The sequence below is a fragment of the Tyto alba genome, unplaced genomic scaffold (genome assembly GCF_018691265.1).
Source record: "Tyto alba isolate M040663 unplaced genomic scaffold, T.alba_DEE_v4.0 Super-Scaffold_2, whole genome shotgun sequence".
Taxonomy (NCBI): Eukaryota; Metazoa; Chordata; class Aves; order Strigiformes; family Tytonidae; genus Tyto; species Tyto alba.
In genome coordinates, this window is record NW_024881282.1 from 15,117,115 (window position 1) to 15,138,743 (window position 21,629).

The 21,629-nt window shown below is 35.7% G+C and overlaps 1 protein-coding gene across 1 annotated transcript in view; it reads left to right on the forward strand.

Moving 5' to 3' along the window:
- The window catches only part of CEP126 (centrosomal protein 126), a 40,921-nt gene extending 23,502 nt beyond the window's left edge, over positions 1-17,419 (forward strand). The window contains exons 6-11 of the mRNA XM_042792729.1: positions 5,576-7,694; positions 11,673-11,800; positions 12,099-12,186; positions 12,698-12,901; positions 15,324-15,388; positions 17,205-17,419. Of these exons, the coding sequence (XP_042648663.1) occupies positions 5,576-7,694; positions 11,673-11,800; positions 12,099-12,186; positions 12,698-12,901; positions 15,324-15,388; positions 17,205-17,312 (2,712 nt within the window). The 3' untranslated portion in view covers positions 17,313-17,419. The remainder of the gene's footprint in view (positions 1-5,575; positions 7,695-11,672; positions 11,801-12,098; positions 12,187-12,697; positions 12,902-15,323; positions 15,389-17,204) is intronic.
- The last annotated feature ends 4,210 nt before the right edge of the window (positions 17,420-21,629 follow it).

Sequence of the window (21,629 nt, forward strand, 5' to 3'; positions counted from 1 at the left end):
TAGTAGGCTCATGATGGCCTGGGTACACAGAAACCTAATGAGTTCTTTCTATGTTTTTATTTTAATACTACTTATTATAAAGCCACAGCAGCACTTCTGTGGTATTTAGTAGCTTGAGCTTTGCTGTGCAGTTTGAGCCCAATACTGGCATATCTTCATAAGGAAGTATGGCTTACCAACTGGGACATAAAGCATTAAACCAAAACCCAGAACTCAGAGGACAGGAATAAGCAGAGAATAACTGGGATGCAAGAGACTGAAAGATCTTGTAACAAAAAATTTAGAGAATTATGCTATTTCAAACAGTGGCAAGGAAAAAAAAAATCAGGCTTTAAATTCAGTAGACTGTTTAGGGGAAGGTAGATGCTGAAATCTGTACATGTTCTTATAAATCATATCTGTAAAGTTCTTAAAAAGAATGTATGTCTTGAAAAATATCCCACTGAAAAAATTGAATTTGTAAAACAGGTAACGCAAAAGTCACTAAATATTTTTTTCAAGATAAGTGATTATATTAATGAAACATGCAGTGAGTGTCAGCAATTACATGAAACTGTCTCATTAGATAATCTATTTCTGGTGAGGTATAAAAATACAGTGTTGGAAAATGCTTTTAGGTACATGGTTTAACTTTTAGGTTGCCCTGTGTGGAGTCATGTTTTGGTCTCAGCGATCTTTGTGGGTCCCTTCCAACCCAGGATATTTTATGATTCTAAGAGTATTTTTGTATGTGACCTTTAGGATTTCCTAATATAAATCCACCTTCTGCATTTGTTGCTGTTGTGCAGCACACAAGATAGAGCGGAAACATGTTAAAAACTGTTCCATCTTCACAGTGTATGTACACTGCTAAAAGAAAGAGTAATGATATTTATAGACTTCAAAGATGTTTTAGCAAGACAGAGAGATCTGGTAGGATAGTCCCTCACCCGAACTAGAGATTATTTTGAAAATTATGTTTACACACTGTATGGTTATGGGCTAATAATTTTTTTCTGATGCTATAGCTCCAGTTCATTCAAATCTGTCAACCCTAATGCTTTGCCTTATTTGTGTATTTGTGAATCAGAATAAACCAGGAAGACAGATTCTGAATTTTCTAGATGAAGAAAAACTTTTCTCCATTAGTTATTCTTCTTTTCTTTCCCCTTAAATCAGACTTTGTTAGAAAGCTTTTCTGAAAAGGATAATTTCAAGACTTTGAGTCTTATCATTAAGACCTTAACCATCAGTGAGAGAGGATTATTTCTTTTCTTTACAGTGGAAAAAGATCTCTGAGAATTGTTTCCCTTTCATTGCTGTCTCTAAAGTAGTGTCTAGAAATAGCTTCATCTACAAAGTATTTTTTAAAACATCACTTCTGCAACCTGCAAATTCCAAAGTGAAAATGGCTAAGTTTTAGCTGATCTACATTCTCCTTTTTTAGGATAACCAAAATGACATTGAATATAACATTGATTGTAAATAACTATGAATTTACTCATTAAATATGTCATTGTATTTTATACATAACATTAACATTATTATTAGTCAAGCAATTAAGAAATTCTAGAATTAATATTGCATATGCACAACCAATTTTTCTCCATGTCTGTTTGACTTATGACAGTTTTCAATTGTGCAGTCCCATGCTATTTTTACATGACCCCATCCCTTAAATTTGCAGGGTAGATGGTGCCTGCTCAAAATAAATTTATTAATGGGTTAGAAAAAAAAAGGGACTAATGCATCATGGTGTTCGGTGCCTCAACATTTAATCATTTAATAATTTTAATAATATTTAAAAACTAGCATTATGAATTCCAGTTTTTGAGCTGAATTACTAGTTTAGTCTGTGAGAGTTAAGCACCTAGAACTGGGATCCTGAGAAGCAGCTCTGAGTATTGATATGTTAAATTCATTAACAGAAAGCAACAAAGAGAAATGTTTAGCTGAAGACCTGTTTCCTACACAGTTATGTACATTTACCTCATGACTTCATTAAAAATGGAAGTCAGAACTTGAAACCCTGACATTCAGTGTTCAGATCACTTTTTTAAAAAAATCCTTCGGTACAGTATGGCTTACTGAATTGGCTGAGTGCCTATGAAATTGGAAACTTGAGATCTTTTTATCCCAAGAAGTTTGAACCTGTATTTCTAGCATGCTGTGATGATTTCCCAAACAGGCACATCAGGTCCTTTTAAATATTCAGGTTCATAGATAGCTAGTTTCTGTATCCTAGATAACTTGGGGGGAAATTAAGCACCTAGTAGTTAGCCTAGGAAAGACAGGGCTTTTCTCTGGTCATCCTATACCTCCATAACTTCTTTGGTGGGTCTGGCAAATTATAATGGATCTCTTGTCTAACATAAGCACCAAAATCCTTTCTCAGTGACATTTGCTTTCTTGGGTCTGCACAAATCTTCTCTGAAATGAGTATTATATAGTGCCATGTACATTATATTTTCCAAACTTGCATAGAAAAAATATTATTAATTTTGTAATGGACTTTCCCATTCCATAGTTGATAAACTCAAAACCACTAAAGGTGTTCAGATACCTCACTGGCTTTGAGAGGTAGCTTTGTATCTGTATGACCATTGGTGTCTTACTTCACAATGAATGTGAAGTATAACATTATGTATACACACATTTAACATTCAAAGAACTGTAAATCAACCAGTTGAAATTATCAAAAATAGCAAGTAGTGTGAGAGGCCTGGTTTTTCAGAATAGGTAGAATTTTTCCAGCATTTATATTCAGAAGAGTGTTCCATTCACCTCTTAGAATTGCAAACAGTCAGCATTTCTTTTTCAGAAAATGTCAAATATACATATAGCAGCTCTTCAGTGTAATAGCATTCTGACAGAGTCCTTTGGCAGAAAATACACTTGTCAGGTTCTCTAAAATTTTACTTGTTGCAATGTTGTTCTTTCATTGGCCTCGTGAAAGATTCCTTAGGCTCATGTTTTCTCTTTGTTTTAGTGCTTTACTGAAATGAAATTCCTCGCTTGACACAGCTGTTCTGTCTTAAGACATACAAGTGATCTCTTTAAGTCCTCGTAGGTGTTCCCTTTCCTAGAATACCAAGTATGTGGACAGGCTGGGTTTAGATTTCATGCATTAGGACATAAAATAATGCAGGCAACAGGCAATACAATAAATTATACTTAGAAACAATATGCAAATCCAGAAAACAAAAAGATATTATGGTCTATGAACATTTTTGTTTCCTTATCATCCTATATTATCATCACAGATTAAATCAAATTAAATCATTGGGTTTTCCAGGTTTATTTCCCTGTAGCTATTGACCATTAAAAAAGAATAATTGTTGAATGCTTTTTAAGGCCTGCAGAAGTAATTCTAGTTACGCATTTTTGCAAGAAATTGTGAACATTCATTTTTGTTACAGAGTAGGCTAAAAAGGGAAATAAAATATGTAAATATTTTAATGAGAATGATAAGCATCTTTAATATATGAAATGATGAAATTATATGATGCAACCAAATAAATTTAAATGAACAAAATTTGCATGAACTAAGTAGAAGTGAGTATGTGTTTAAATGTGGAATCCTTCTTTATTCTTTAGTTCTTAACTTATTTCTGGAGGTTGCCTCAACTGATATTTTGTGTTCCCATGAGGTTTTGTTTTAAAAGGAGAGTAAACATATATAATGCAGCATCGAGTCTATTTTCAAACTCTAGAGCACAGCTGGGCAGAATTTTTTGATCTTAATTTTTAAAAGTTACAACTTCTCTCACACCCTTCAGATTTACCAGCTTAAGCTAACCTGCTATTGGAACAGGGGTTTTAAAATCAATCCTTGGAAATTTTTTCCTCCGCTTAATTTAGTAATTTTAGAAACACATATTTAGCTATACAGGTGCGGTTTCCAAATTAGACAAGTAAGCCTGACACCTATAATTTCTTTTTATTGCTTTTTCCCCATCTGAAAATTTCAAAGTTAGTTCTTAAATTTGACCTGGTACAGAAGATTCTGAGCATATGCCTTTTCCTTGTTTGGTGAAGTTCAAGCAAAGGTTAAGAATATAATTTAGCCAAACATAAAGGTTAATAAATTACTAACAATGCGTTATCTATTATTTTCTATTAGAAAGACACTGGTTTATATAGCTTTAGTTTGAAAATGTTCCCTAAAGGGATCTTTCCCTACACTTGGTTCTTTGCTCTATTTAGTTTCTCTATGTCAGATCATAACTATAATGGAAGACTGCACCAACCTCTGAACATTTAGTGCAAGATAAGATTTAATTCAATCATAAAAAGTCTTTCAGGACTCACTAAGCTTTTTAGTCTGCAATTTAAAATATTTGTACAGATGTAAACTATGCAATATTATAACAATTTTATTAGAATAGAAAAAATGTTTACTATGAAAATACATTCTTATTCACTAATGAATTTTATGCATTCTTTGGTAAATTTTCAAAATGTTAATTCTATTGTAATTGCCAGGGGATATATAATCACTTGCCTAGGTTAACATATTTTGCTACTTGAAACATTTTCCATTTACAGTCACTAACGAAAAAAAAAAATCTTCATTGAATAAGACTGCATATCTAATGCAGTTTCTCTTAGTTTTTCATGCCAGGTTTTTCCAACATATGGTTTAAAATCGCTTAGCTGCTGAGTTGTGTGTAAGTGAACTTCCACTTTCACAAGAGAGAGTGTATGAGATTGTGAAAATAGCTGATATGTTTGTTTTCCATTATGTTTGTCTGTATTTTGAAATCTTGTACTTAAAAAAGTATGTCTTTTCAACCGTCTCAGTGTTTGGATGGAGAAATAATAGTGAAGAAAATGCCCGTGTAGTACATACATAAAGTTGTCCCAGTGGTGATTTGGATGGTGCCAGTTGCTCTTATTCATCACTATATTAAAGTTCAACGAAGTAGTAGGGGAGTAGATGGGACTCTCGTATGCCCTTCAACCTGATCTGTCCTCACAGGTCAGATATTTTCTTTTTTCTGAAAGATGAGAAGAGGGAGTTTCACTTCAGGGAAGTGTTAATCACTGTGATTATGATAGATTAGACATGTTTTTTGTGTTTGCATGATAAGGCTTAAATCCTCATCACTTCTGGCACTTTGTCTGAAAATAAACATATTCAGTCTAGTATTATGGAAAATTCCAGTTTAGGACAGATCCACTACCCAATCTGCATTTTAATGGATTTTCTTTAATTTTGTAAATTCCCTTACATGTTAGAGCACAAAAACCATCTTATGTCATAGAGCAATCCAGAATCAGTAGTGTTGTTTAGACAAATCTTGTTCCTTTTTTGATATTGTAGAATTTATATAAAATTTAGGATTAAATTTGTTGAACTATGCAGCTCTTTCCTCTGAATTTCATACCCAAACAATGTCACTTTCTTTTGCAATTGAACACAGGTAAATTCTGACTTGATGGAAACATTTATGGTGCTATGACTGCAAGTCATAAAAACACCAGGCTCAATATTGATTGTATTTTAGCCTAAGCTCTCATTAATGAAGAATTAGTATCAGCAAAAAGCCATTTCTGATAAAAGTAATAGTCTGGTTTTATGCCTGTATTTCAGAATTTTCATCAAGAAGTCACGAAAACAGATGATTCAGAAAGCCTGTCAAGCCTTGACAGTCTTGAGGCTGGAGAACAAAATGGAAATTACACAACACCAAGTGAATCATCTTTGACTACACAGTGTGACTGTGCCCTGTACAATCCAGAAAAATCACAGACTAAGAATAATGGTTTGCTTTATACAGCTCAAAGTACTTCTAAAAATATGCATTTAAATAATTGTCTGAGAAATGTAGATTCACAATACTACCACAACTTACCTATTCATGATCATTTAGCTACACATAATGTTCTAACTCCTGATGAACATGTAAACAATTCGGAAGAGGAATCATCTGCTTCTCAGAGATCTGGAAAAAAAAAATCAAAGTGCTCTACCTCTGGTAGGCAAGAAAGCCCTGTGAGTAATCCATTTAGTTTTCTGCAAAATATAAATGAAGAACAAAGCAAGCCATCTTCTGGAACAGCTAGCACATTAGCCACTAGTCATCCTGTTTTCAATCCTAGCAAAGCCTGGGCCAGCCCTGATTCTATTCCGGGAGAAAGAGATCAGGATCTGATGCAAGCTCAGAGTTTTAAAATGACCCCGCAAAAAAGAACTGTATCTGTGCAAACCTCCAGTCAACCTATTGCAACATCTATAATCTTATTTCCTAATCAGGGATGTTCCACTGGCATTCCCAGCACAGCTGATACATTATCAAAGGACAAAATCATCAGTACAGAGTTTTTTAAAAAAATCTCAGACAAAATTACTCAAATAAAAGAAGAAAATATTAAATGTATGGATGATATTAATCCAGGATCATCTTTATCTCAGAACATACCAAATGCCTCAGTTCTGTGCGATGTTAAGCAACAGAATAACAAAAAGGAAGAAAAGGGAAATATGGTTGAAACTATGGTACTGGTGTCTGATACAGCATTCAATTCTGGCACTCCTGCACAACACAAAATCCTGAAAAACAATATTCTTGAAAGAAAAAGAGCAAAGTTATTCAGAAGTATCTTAAAGAAGGATTCTAAACATGAACCCAGTCATTTCAAAGCTATGGTTATGAACCACGAAATCAGTTTTGGAACTCGACCCATGTCTTCTATCAGAGACAGTTTAGAACTGGCAAAAATAAAAAAGAAAACTGCAGAAAATGAAAAATACAATAGAAAGCTAAGATGGTGTGATCAAATTAGCCAGCTAATAATAGAAAATAATGAAAAATGCTATGAAAAAAGCACCAGTGAAATATCCTCTGCACAGCTGCAGTATGTACAAACTACAAATAATGCTCCTAAAACTAATTTAAGTATTGTTGCTCAACCTTCAAACCCCACGTTCGTAAAAAATAATCAGGAAGACTCTCATATATCAAAACCAAATGTTAATACTGAAGAACCAAATAAAGAATGCATGTCTCTGAATATATTTATGTCTACTGGATCCTCTGCTTCTAAAAAAACTTGGATGGTATCAAAAGATGAAGAAAGTAAGCCCCCAGTATCTAGTAATAATTCTAAAATTAATGAAACCAATCAACTCAAAAATAAGGCAAAAATAACTAGAAGAACAACATCTGTAAGAGCCCAGTCAAGTTTTATACCCAAGAAGAGAACAGGCACTATAATCCAACCACACTTGGCCACTGAAGCCAACAAAACTCAAAAAGCTCCAGGGAAATTGCTAGCACCTCACCCACCATCCGCAACTCTGCCGGGAAACAGAAGTGGCAAAAACGCAGCCAGCCCTGGGTGTCAGCCACTGCCGCCTTCGAGTCCTCAAGCTACCACTACAAGCAGGAATGATTTAAATGAAAGGCATGTTGTGTTAGCAGATCGGGTTTTAAATAGAAACGGTACAGAATATATTCGTTCTGACTTGGCCACTGCGATATCTACACCTGGCTGCAGCACGGCCAAATACAAACCTTGGGCAGAAAATACTTGTTCTGTAAATAATGTTCAGACAAGTGCCTGTCAAGATTGTTCAGTAACCTGCACTGAAAGAAGACCTGTTAACACAGAAAATGGATTACATCTCCATCATATCCCAGCAGCTGGAAAAACAAGTACCTCCTGGCAAGGAGCACATACTGCCCGATCTCCAAAAGACTCTGCTACTGGTAAGAGTCATGTTTCTGGGGTTCGAGTGGGGGGATGTTCAGACAAAAGTCTTCTTCAATTACATCACAAATTTGTTTTCAGTTAAAACATCCAGCCTTTCATCCATTTACACAATACAGCCAGTTTTAACAAGTTTTCGCAATTTGTCATTGTCATTTCTAGTCTGGTGGTGCCCAGAGGCCTCTCAAACATCGATCCACATTTTTAATAGCTCTCTACAATATTAAATGAAAAGGAAGTATTTTCCCTGAGATTATATTCCTCACTAATGAGCAGATGTGACAGGTGGACTAAGTAATGATATAGGAGGAAGTGACTAAGTTTATATGAGCAAGTTTTACAAGGTAACTGGGAGTCATAGCTTCTTGTCCAACAGTCACTGCCACCTGAGAGTGAAAGAAATGTAGATCTACCATGTTTTTAAAATGCTGACACTGTAAATGCCTAAAATTTTTAAGTATTAGTCCCAGTAATACAATTAATGCTAAAAAAAAAAAAAAAAAGTAAGTTAAAAATAAAGAGCTTCTACCAAACAAATTTTGCTATGCTGCAAAGTATGTCTGATTTATAAAAAATTTTAAGAAAGTTGAGGACCGATCCTTCATTTTGTTAAAAATTAACCTTGGGAATAATATGATGCAGAGATTGGTTGGTAAAATAGAGGAAAGATGCATAAGATATTTAGGGACAATAAACTTTAATCTCCTGGTTTTTACATTTCTAAATAGGTTTCATGCTTTTTGTTTTCCCTTGTTTCAGCTAAGCTATATTCTGTGCCTTGGGCACTGATGGCATCCTCATGTGTTTATGTTGTATGCTGGTTTGCTTCCTAGTGAGGGCTGCAGCTGGAGGCAGAGCTCCTGAAGCTCTGGACTCTACTTCAGGTACAAGCAGCACTCCAAACCGCACCACGTACCAGGATCACCTCGAGGACTGGCTATGCAGTCCAAAGATACTTTCAAGCAAAATTAAATAATTCCCTATAACTTAAAAATTCCTAAATTTTTAGTTTTATCTACAGTAATACATAGTTTTAACTGTGGAGTGATCCAGAACAGCTCTGTTGTGTAAGAGCAGAGGTAGGTGAATATTCGTGGCCTAAAGCAGGGGTGGGAAATGAGAAATGTTATCAGTTGTCCATTCCAGTTCAAAGTCAAACAGATGAGCTTAAGATATGCGTGACTTAAGTTAACCTATTTGATTTTACATTGGAAATGAAGTCTTGCATTACTGTGCCTCGCCTCCAGCAGAGATACTTGCCTCTTGATGTCCTTATTCACACATCAGACCAATGAATCAGAAAATCCTCTGGGTCAAAGTTGTTTGCACTACTGTCTTCACTGTAACTTTAAATGCTACAATCTCCAGTGTCACATAACTCCATCTCCTTTAGAGGAAGAACTGAGTAACCTTAAAATTTAGGTGGGTGGCCCTCTCTGCTTAGATTTTGTGTTTTGATATCTTCTTTATTTGAAATAATCTAGATAACTCTTAATGACTCGCTATTATTTGCTTTATTGTCTGCAAATGCACATAGATCACCGTATTCTTTGTCCTGAAGTGCATTCTATGGGAGACTGCATTGTTCTTGAGTAAAGTATCAGCTGTGCCACTATTACAGAGTTCGGTGAGGTCTGTGAGGACACTGTAGAAAATGTGACCTGTTGCAATGCTTGGCCAAATGTACAGAAAGATTAAGTGAAAACAAGATGAATAAATAAAATTGCTGTGCATGAGGTTCTTCCTTTAATTGGGCTTACAGGCTTCAAGTGGTATATCTTCTGACTGACACATAGTGTACTGTAACTGGATATTAAAAATATTTTAAGTCATCTGGTGTTCAGTCAGTAAAATGCTTTAAAAATGCGTTTAACATTTAGCCTGTGACAAATATTGGACTAATTCACATGCTTATAGTTAAACTGCTCAGTATCTCATGCCCTTAAGGATACTGTTGCTTATTATATTTTTGTCTTACATTTCTCAAAGGAGTCTTTTCCTTGGCATAGATCTAGCATGTCTTGCAAACTAATTTAATTAAGTGTTGATGCATATCAATAGAGCAATTTTGGATTTTATTTTTCAGAAAAACATTATGTGATTACTAATAGAACAAGAGGTTTCTTCTCTTCTTTTTAAATTTTCCCTCATATTCAGTGTAACATGATCACATTTCCTTTTCAGGTGCTATTCAGCACCATGTGTCACATTACAATAGTTCACATATAAGTAAATGGAAACTTTTTAAAGCTGATGTGTCTCTTGTTACTATTGATGGCAACAGCCAGATGACTAGTTTCAAATCTGCTTCTAAGGATCAATGAATTATTTTATTTTTCTGCAAATGGTAAGAATTCTGCTTTGTTAAATATCACCATAATAACAACTAAAGAAATAAAATTCTGTTAAAATCACTAAAAGACCTCTTGATCTAATAATGAACTGTACATTCAGTTGCACATGTAAATATTTATGATGTAAATAAAGTTAATTTTTATTCCCAAGTATAAATCAAATAACTGCATTTACAAATCAAGTAACTGTGTTTACAAATGAGAATATAATATCTTCTTGGATATGTAGATTCTGGACTTGCACATGAAAATATTGATTTGCATCTCCAGTTTGTATGAATGAAAGTTTAATTAAAAACTCAATTTTGGTTTTGTAACTTGATGCTTTAATTTTGAAAATCTATTATTACACCAGACAAAACTGAAATAAGTTTGAGGTACAGTGTTTAGGTTGGGCCTCTCTAGGCAAGGGAAAATATTATACAGCAGTACTGCCATTAAAATTAGTATACAGATGTATAAATTAGTAACATTAACTACAAAATCCCAAGCTGTAGACCTCAGGTTTTAAACCATGACTTTACATTCGAATCACACCTGTGAGGCCACACCTGGAGGACTGTGTTCAGTTCTGGGCTCCTCAGTACAAGAGGCATGGGCAGACTGGAGACAGTCCAATGATGGGCCACGAAGATGATGAAGGGACTAGAGTGTCTCTCCTAGGAAGAAAGTCTGACAGAGCTGGGCCTGTTCAGCCTGGGGAAGGCTGTGAGGGGTCTTATCAACATCTGTAAATACCTGGAAGGAAGGTGCAAATAGGAGAGTCAGGCTCTGTTCAGTGGTGCCCACTGAAAGGACCGGAGGCACTGGGCAGAAACTGAAACACAAGAGGTTGCCTCCAACATCAGGAAACACTTTTTTTTATACTTTGAGAGTGATGGAGCACTGGCACAAGTTGCTGAGAGATTTTGTGGAGTCTCCATCCTTGGAACCACTCAAAAGCTAACTGGACATGGTCCTGGGTGACCAACACTAGGTGTCCCTGCTTGTGCAGGGGGTTGGACCAGATGACCTCCAGAGGTCCCTTCCCACCTCTACCATTATATGATTCTGTGAATCACATCAACTGTGTGAACTATTACATGTTTTCTGCATGGTGCTATGTAATCTTAACAAATGTTGGATCCATTGAGATACAAGATACAGCATCTTGGCAACACGCATTTACTCTGTTGGACAATTAGACTTTATGATTATTCTCTAAATGCAACTAATTTTCTAAACCATTACCTTTTGGGACATTATTTTATATTTGTTGTATCATAGTTCACTGTTCATTCCCCTCTTACTTGGTAAAACCACCTCGTATCTTTGTACAGACCATCTTTATTATCTGGGATTCAAAGCAGGGCTTCACTTAACCTGCTTATAAATGTCCACATACAATCCACATCGGTACCTTAAAGCCCTGTGCTAACATGAAATTAAATATGTCTTAGAAGTGCCTGTTTCTCAGTATTCCCTGTAAGAAAATAACATTTAGCATGTTCAGATGTAAACACACACAAGGTAAACATCTCCATTTGGACAGAGACATTTACTCACCATTATTAGTTTTGCTACAGCTATCTTTATCATGTTTTTACACATTTTTGGTTTATTTTTGTACGCATGTCATTTAAGGTATTGTTCCTCTTACGAGGCAAAACCAGGTTTTTGACAACCATGAAAATAAACACAGAACTTTTTCAGAACACAGAAGACAATGTGTAGCCTCTAAAAGATGGAAGCCTACTACTCATCATGCACAGGTAAATATTAAATGTTCTATGAAATAAAAAGCTTATTTATCTTCAAAATGGGAAGAGTTTTAAGAATATCAAAGATTTGTTCAGTGTCACACAATTTTGAATCAATGTGCTTAGTCAGCTTGCTGTCACTGCTAGTGAAAAGAATAAAACCAACTAGAATATATCACTGTATTAGTAAACACTAATATTTTTGCCCTTGAAAACATTTAGTAATATGAAATAATAAGTAAAAGATGTTCAGAAAATAGTATAGTTACCTTAAATTACACTTAAAATATTCTTATAATATTTTTGATAGAATTCACTAGGTACTGTCCAGCTGAGTCCTGTTCAATCTGCATTTGATCCAGTACAAAATATGAATAACACCTATAAGTCTGATGAAGGTATAGTAACACATCTCACTTCAATTCTTTGTTATAAAGCGGTACTGTGTAACATCACTTGTGTCTTTTGGCATCAGTGATTCTAAGTAAGAAACAGTAGTTTGCTGTCTAGCCCTAATTTTTTCATGGAAGTGTAAAACATAGCATCATGTGTCATGATATTGATGGTTTTATAAATGCATTACAATATATACTCAAGTTTCATTCGATTCTTCTTTGTATTTAACTGTATTACAGCTGTATGTGTTATACATAACTGTATGATATAGACAGGTATTGCTTGCTATCATTACATATTTCAAGAGTCAGTAGAACTTGCTCTGGTGCCAGCTGGAAGATGCATCAGTGATCTTAATTATGCCATTTTCTAACATAACATGCTTCTTGACTTTGCCACCTTTTTGATCTTTTTGCGTGTTTCACAGACCTGTAGTCATGAAAGCAAGCAGTATATTTAAATGTCATGAGCTCTTCTCATTTGGAGTTACTCCTGTAATCTCTTCTGTTTCAGAAAGCACTGTTCAGTTTCTTACAGCAGAAAAACTAGCAAGTACACCTATTGCAGAGGATGAAATCCTGGCAGCCATGGGAAGTGTCCCACTAGCCAGACAGCCCTTACCACTTAGCAGGGCTACGTGTCCAGGCATGAGTGCACTTTCAATAGAAGAACAGAAGATTTTCCAGTCTCTTGATCGTCTCAATCAAAAGCTACAAAGTAAGTTTGAGAATAAATAGGATCCTGTGTCAGGTGATTAAGTAACTTTATATTTTGTTGTCATGGATTAATGTGGATTAAAAGCATGAATCCTGTGATAATAATAATAATAACAATAATAATAATAATAACAACTAAATGTAGCAAATAGTAGATCAAAATCATGAAACCTTTCTTAAAATCAATTAAATTAATTTTAAAAAATTGTGGCTTTGTGTTGGTTAAAAAAATAATTCAAAATGTGACTAGAGGTCACTCTCAGAAACTTGCTCAGCCCAACTGTAGCTGTTGTTTCTAACAGATGTTTGTCAAAACTGTTCTTTAAAGATGTATCAGATGTATCAGCCTCACTTAGGCATCTGTTTCACACTTAGGAATCTGTTTCAGTGCTTATCCATCTTAATTTTTTTGCAATTATTTTTCTGAATGCTCTCCCTTTATATTATATATACTGTATTTTTGAAAATGTAGCCCTTTAAAATGAATGGCTTTTTATTTTCTTTTTTCTAGCCTTTTAGAATGTTCCTCTTTTCCATGAATTCTTAAAAATCACAAAATATCCAGTTTTTAGATTGCTGCAGCCAAATCTGAATGTTTAAGAGACTATTACTTGCACAACTATTCTAAAAATGTCAAATATACCTAAGTGTTCTCTAGCCTCTTCTTTCTCTATACCTGGCTGATTTCTTACCTGATTTATACCGGTGGTTTTTTTACATGAGCTCTCCAATCACAGGTTGCATTTTGCTGAAGAATGTGGGGAAAAAGTCTGTACTTGTTCTTGATAATTTTTTCTCTCCAGTGATTAGTTAGCTAACACTTTCATTTGTCATCCTATTATAACTAGCATACTTATATTAAAAACTTACTTCTTAGGTCTCTTGCTACTGTATCTAATGGCTAGTATTTGCTTTGACCTATGTGATCATACAGGTCTTTCGTAAAAATTCTCATTAGTTGGACACAGTTTCTGCATTTTGTGTGCTCCATCATGTATTCTAAGTCAGTGGCGACCCTGTGACTTAGTCCACATGGTCTCTTCACTGAACTGCTTGGCTTTCCATATCATTGGAATAACTTCTACTTGCCATTTTTGCTGTTTATGGAACTGCCAACTCTGCTGAATTTTACATGTTCCTTGGACTTCTTTCATATGAAATTTTACATACCAATTATTGGAGTTTATAAGAGTCTGTTTTCTTGGAGTCCATTCATTTTATTTTACTATTCCACTACTTTTCCTTCTGGACTGCAACATTTCATGGTCAGGTTACCCAAGTTTACCCCCTTATTGACTGGAATCAAACTAAAACAGGGCTTATTAAGCTTCTGCACAATATCTATACATTTCTACATCAAATGGTGAATTGCTTGACTGGGGATAAAGGCTTCAGTTCCATGTAAACTGCAACAGTGGAATAAAAGGTCTTTGAAACCACTTAGAAACTTTCTGCAGCTGTAGCTTACAATTCCTGCTCCCATCAAACAGCAGTTCAAAATTTCATTATATCGTACCTCGTGGTTATCACTTTCAGGCAAACAGGAGTGAAGAATTCTGTCTTTTGTCAGAGAGGAGTTTTAGTATGATGTGTTCGGGTTAAGAAAGTAGATATGAAAAAATAAATACAAGAAAACAGAAAATAAATTGCTATATAAATAACAGAGAAATGACAAAGAAATATAGGCAGAGGTAAATGCAGCAAAAGAACTGGGAGCAAGAAAGCTGAAGTTTGCAAAGCGTGAAAAGGAAAACTATTAAAACTATAAGAAAAGTACATAAAGAATATGAAAGAAAGAATGAAAGTATCATAGGAGTTAAATGATTGCAAATGAAGCACTGAAAATTAATCTAATACATATATATGTATCTTAGAAATTTAATTAGCTTGCCAAATTATTTGGGGATTAAAATTGGTAATAAGAAGCTGGAAAATTTTACAGGTAGAATTATAGGACTTGTAAGCACATGTAAATATGTACCTGTAAGTAAGTGCTGTAAAGTGCATTTTTAAGCCATGACCTTTCTGAATCCCTTTTTTTGGCCTTGTTTTCACATGTGACCAAATAAAGTGACTAAAACTGCGTACCTTCATAGTGATCTTTTTAATGAATAACAGTCACTAACCAGAGTCTGGAATTTTTATTGCCAGCTTAGAGTAGCTGACATTCTTTTCTCTAGCTTTAGATTTCTTTATTTACACTTTTTTTTTTGTTAGATAATAATAATACCTAGCTGTATTTTAAAAATACAGATATAGCATGTACTTCAGCAGCTGTTGGTAGGGGAAAAAGAACAGTGCTATTAAACTACATTTCCACAATCTTCGGGAAGTTTTGTGTTGAATATTTGACTGTGAATCATATTTCTATTGTAGTATTTGGTGTACATAATATTTATTATATACTTCTATGCTCTCTTTAGATGTTCAAGAAGCCATTGCCAGAAACCCATCTGCTTCAAATGTTTTGCGGATAACCACCCCTTTAGTAAGTATTTAATTTAAATATGTTCAGCTTTAATTCCTACAAACTAACCTAATGGATTATTTTTTAGTAAAAATATAATCCTAAACACTGACATCAATCTGTTCAACTGCTTTGCCAGATTTTCAGATTTCTATTTATGTAAAAGAAAATGCACATATGAACTTTATAGTACTGTAAACAGGCTTTAACAGTTAATACCGGGCTGCTTCATCCTCTGGCTTCATTTTCCTTTTGAATATGAAGACATGTGCAAAGTCCAGGAAATTCAAAGAACTTTTAAGGAAAAGTGATTTAGCAGGGTCCATTTGAACTATATATAGCTCATAATTAATTTGCATTTCTTAGTAACATAGAGAGGAGAGGGGTAATGATGTATGGTAGTCTGTGAAATAATTGATAATACAATGAATTCTTACTTTACCTTGCACATGTGCCATGTTCTGTAAGTGATAAGTATTACCTTTCCTCAGTAACTGTTTGTATTTTGTTCATATATTCTAAAACTTGTCAGTTTGAAACAAAATAATCATGATACCTGGAATACAAAGAACTGAATAGGTAGATTAATGTCCGAAGTACAACATTTACATTTCAAGTGTTCAGTTTATAATGCAGGAGTTAGTATTTATAATTCTGTATTCAGTCTCCTCCTTTACTATATATTTGTACTGAGAGAAAAATACAGACAGATGACTGTACACTTGCACATACTTTATATACTTTCACATAGCTTAAATACTTCCACACAGTTCTTATGCTTTACTGGGTAAACTGTTACCAAAAATGTTAGAGAAATGCTCTTTATTCAGAAGGCTTTTGCCACTGAATGAGTTTGAGACTGAAAAAACTCAGAAAGTATCCAGGCTCCCAAGTTCAACATGATTGCCCGGTTTTGAAGTGGGCCTGTGAAAAGAACACAGAGCACATTATTACCTCTCTTCTTGTGGTAGGTGTGACTTGGAACCTCAGCTTCCTCTCTTCTGCCTCCTGTCTTACGAATTTAATTCTTCATGGCAAAACAACTTGTAAATTAGTGTAGCATAGCCAGCTTTATTGGATCTAACGTGTTTTACTAAAGCATTTTTGAACTTGTATGTTCTCCGGGGCTTTCTTCATAGCCTGTCCTACTTAGGAAAGAAAAAAAATCAAAAAAAGGCTGTTCCCTCCCACCAAGGCATTTTTCTGGCTTTCAGTACTCAGACTTCTGGGCTGGCTGGTCTGTGACAAAGCTTTCTCCCACTAATTCTTCTTCTACAGGATTTATGTTTCATGAATAAGATATAAACATTAGACATTATTCAGGCTGTCCATTCTCTGGAACTGCCAGTTCTCTGATGGACATTTAAGACCCTTCTTTCCTTACAAGTATATACTTAAGCATTTAAACAGGTGTCCAGCTGTAGGTATACATTCAGATCTCAGGCACTGCCTTGGAATTCTTGATGATAAGAGTGAACCACTGTCATACAAGTTCCCAGCTGCAGAAAAAATATAGGTGACTGAGATTTCATCGAATCTTCTGCTATGAGAAGTGGTGGGATTTAAATTTTTTACTTCACCAGGAGAACAACCTGCTTCGGCTCTCTTAGCTTCAGAGCATCCAAATAAAGTATAGATATTCACTCAGTAATTCATGTGGATGACATTGTACCCTGCCACACCAACCTCTAAATCCAAATGAAGGCACCCAGTTGTTTATATAATAGAAAACAGATCACATGATGTCATCAAATGATATTTCTTGAATGTTATATTATACATAATCACATTTCTGTTTATATACATATATAGCTCATTATTCTCCATTTTATTATAGAGTATTCAGCAATGTATAACCTCCCCTTTGGTGAACACTACAATGACCTCACAGCAGTACCAGAATGCCTCAGCTAGCAATCGATTGCAATTGTACAGGAGATACTGACATTATCTGCTCCAGGACACTGTAGCTCTATGTACTTTATATGTAATGTGTATACTATTTGACATTATAAAATTAGCAACAAAATAAAGATGAAAGCAGTAACTCAAATAATGAATGTCAATTAACCAGTAAGCATTTTTAGGATAATTAAGTCTATTTTATTATGCACTTTATTAAAAGAATGAAAATAATTCACATTTTAGTGTTTGTATTGTTTGTGTAAATTTCCTGTACCCATAATTAAAGTGAAAGGAAACTAAATATTTTGCTACTTAGATTATGTGTAAAATACTTTCCTAATTTCTTGAGCTTTTTAAGATTTGCTAAGATTAAGATTTGGTTTTTATTACAATTGTAAAATATATATTGTAAGAGCAAGTTGATTATCAGTAAATAATACATGGGGTTTCACCTTTTATCTTTATATTGGTGGCTGTATTGCAAATTACCACAGACTATGTGTTGCCCTTATTCAGGAGCTACATCTAAAACTAACTATGCTCCCAAAATCATACTTCTCCTAGCATATGCTCCTGCAGGTCTTGCTGAATTTGTTGGAGATTCCTGTTCTCCAGATTTTCACAACAGTGGTTTGGGTTTTGGGGTTTTTTTGGATTGGTTTGTTTGTTTGTTTGTTTGTTTGGGGGGGGGATGTTTTGTTTTGTTCTGTTTTGGTTTTTATTTTGCACTTTAAAAAGTTGTCCTCACCTCCTCAGGTAAAGAACCTCAGGCTGAAACTGTCAGGAAATTAGAAAGAAGGTGCTTTGCAAGGAAATGTACTACTAATGATATGTAGATGCACTTTCACTGGAGCAGGTAGGGAAACCTCTTTACATCAATGTCAGCTTTAGGCTAAAACAAGTACTGTAGAAACACAAAACCATAAGCACACAGCTAGCTCGTCAGCAAAAGCTGAGGTTTGGTTTTGCTGTTTGGTTTTACCTTTGTAATTCATATTAAAAAATCTCTATATAAAAGGAAGCAAAGTGGGGACAATAGGCCTGGAGATGACAACTCCATTCCTGTTTTTAAGATACCCAGATGGAGCCAAATATTAGTATTTTCTGCGTAAGGGCATATATAGTCTAAGAACATCTCTGATTGTCTTTCTACAGAGCTGGATGCACTGGCAGTTGTCTTTGCAAGTGGTTATGTTGGAGGGACAGATTGGTTTTGGCAGTCTTGGATTGGCAGATTATACATTGATCTCTCAATTTTAAATTCATCTGTAGCATGATGATTAACATGTCAACAAATTTGATGGTTTTGGTGATAAACCTGTCTGCATTGTTACGTCAGTTCTGATTAAAGGCCTTTTATTAGTTAACTAGCATGATACCTAAATATGTGAAGATACATAATTACTAAGGAGTGGTAACTTTGTAACTTCCTCTCCTTGCTCTTCCTCTGCTGTTTCAGTACAAAGTAGATAAACATTGAAACAAACTGTAGAAGGCATATACAATGTATAGAATCAGTCAGCAAATCTAGGCTGGTAATTAGCTGCAAGAAGCAATAAAAGCAATTTACTAAATCTCTGTCTTTATAACTCCCTATTAGATGCCTGATTTTCCATTCATATCTATACAGTAAGAATTGTGGGGTTTGTCTGGGGACTTAGGCACTACCGTGCTTCCACCAGAGATGTGCCTGAACCCCGCACAGCATTGCTGCCGGTCTTTGTTAAAATGCAGGGGAGCTTAGAGAAGTTGTATTTCAGGAGTGGGCTCAGTGCTGGGACAGTGCAGCCATGGGAAGATGCACCCAGAGGGACACTGGCATTTCTCTAAATGGAATGCATCTTCACAAAAGAAGCAATTAAATTATTATTTAGCAAAAGTATTTTTAAAGCTTTGTTATTCCCCATCGTACCAAGATCATCATACCATCACCTTTCATAAGTGCTGCCATTGCTTAGGAGGGAACCAGCCTGTCAAAAGGAGAGGAAAACATGTGCCTGTCATAACCACGGACAATTTGTCAGGGGATTAGAGCTACCTGCTGGTGCGTGGTATCAGCCAAAACTAATGTAGCAAATAACTAGCTGAAATTTTACAAAGGAGGTTTAGGGAAAGATTGATTTAAAAAAAAAAATGTTTTGAAGAATGGAATAATACTATCTTTCTCCTCTAGCTATGCACTGCAACATCTCTGGAGGAAAAATCTGATAGGCTTAAAGGGGCTGACTTCGGTCTGGAGCCTGTTAAGATAAACTGTATTTAAACAACAAAATTGCAGAAACTTGGTGTCTTATGGTCACTGTTGCCATCTGTCCTGACACTGCTGCCAAAAAAGGGAAACTATAGCTGCAGTCCACATGCCTAAAGGATTCTGATGTGTGTCGGTACTTACCCAGTCTTTGGTGCTCAAATACATGTCAAATTCCCAGCAAAAGACATGGGTGTATCCTCAGAGCAAATGCACAAAGGCCTTCTGAGTTGGAGCTCGAAATTGGTTTGCATGGAAAATACTAAGCCCTTACATCTGTGTATGCAGTACACTGCGACATTCCAGTATAGCGAGGATTTAATATTTAAATAGTGAGGGAAAGTTTCCCCACAGAGATTAAGAGAGGAGAAAGCAAATAATCCAAATACCAGAGGCCATGGATCAAAAACAACCCTGCTAGTCAGCAAGCCAGAGCACCAGCTTAACCAGGTTTCTTCTCCTGTTAATCGGTTTAGGTGGCAAAAGCAAAGCCCGAGTCAGCTTCCTCAATTACATGGAGAGATTTTTCAAAAACAGGTGCCCGCATTTACATTTCTAGGAAAATATTTTCAAATTAGTTATTTGATTTAGGTTGCAGGCTTCAGCTCAAATATAATAACCTTGTTTCCTAGATCACTTTGGCTCTTCTGACAATACTAAAATATAGTTTTTGTTTAGGTGTCTAAACAGTGTGACTCTGGGGCATCAGGAATGTACATTACAAGGGTGGACCCAGAGGCTGCTGCTGGATTCTGAGCACTTGTGAAGAGCCAACAAGGTCTTTTTTTCACATTAGTTGATGGTTATTCTTCAGATTGATGTTTCCAGGCTTTTCTATTAATCACACAGAAATTTAAAAGAAAATAAATTTAAAAGGCTTAATTTTATTTTTCAAGTATGAAGAAAAGTAACTAGGTTAAAATCAACAAGCTTGGTTTAGACATGAACATAGTGAAATTTGCATGCCATGGATTTATTTCAAAACCTCCTTACTCTGCCTACTATTTTTGCTGCTTTTTAAATAAATTAATCCACATTCTTTCTACAGTAAAATTTTAGTAGGAAAACCAAGTTAAAGTTACAGTTTCCAGTACAAGCCTAAAGACAAAACATCCACACAGCTTCTCTAAATGTGCACCTATGTGCCTGATTTTCACCTTGATTGAACACCTGTAGGAATAGTTTCAGGTGCAAGTACACCTCAGTGCTGTCGCAGAGACTGACATGCAAATGGTCCCAGAAAATAACCACGTGTCCTTAGTACATTTCCTTTCCCATGTGACCAAGTATACTTTAAGCAAAAGGCTAAAGACCAGCAGGTCACATGAAGTTATACAGAGCACAAAATTAATTTTTCATTGATAAGTCAAACTTTCACATTTCACAGAAAGCAAACATCACCTTGGATAGAAATTTGCTGCTTTGCACTCAGCATCCTTCTTAGTCTAATTTGCTCTTTGGGCTACAACAATGAGTAAATTGACCCATCCATAAATCATGGATCTATAAGGGAAATTTACTTGTAGCCTAATACTTTACTTATACTACTGCAATGCCTGGGACAACTTGACTGTGATGAACACTATAGAAATCTGAGGCCTGCAAGCAAGCAGTACGGCTCCAGGGTCAAATGAAGGCAAGATTTCAGCACGAGATGGCAGCTTCACAGCTCTTCTGTGGCAGGCTGGGGTGTGCCCAGCTTTACTCAGGAAAAGCTACAGCAGTGGTGCAGAGACAGCATCGCCTTCAGCCCATCAGCTAATACAAGGCAGCAGCCAGGGAGAATGTCCCAAATGGGTTGCAAAGGGCGGTGAGTCAGATCTGGATGAGGGTGTCATTGAGAAGCAGCCTCCCAAGCAGAGGTGGCCAGGATTAGAAGGGTGAGAAGAAAGGGGCTGATGTTAACACAGTCTTTATGCCCCATCCGGGCTGTACAGGGTGCGAAAGCACCCCTGTCCACCTTCTCCTCCATCTCCTATGCAGCAGCCGCCAATGTCAGGAAGAACATTATCTACTGCTCCATCGGGGAGGGCACCACAGGCTCATAGCCCCCACCCAGTCCATCACCTGCAGCCAGGTTCTAGGGTGGCAGGAGACAAGGGACCTGAG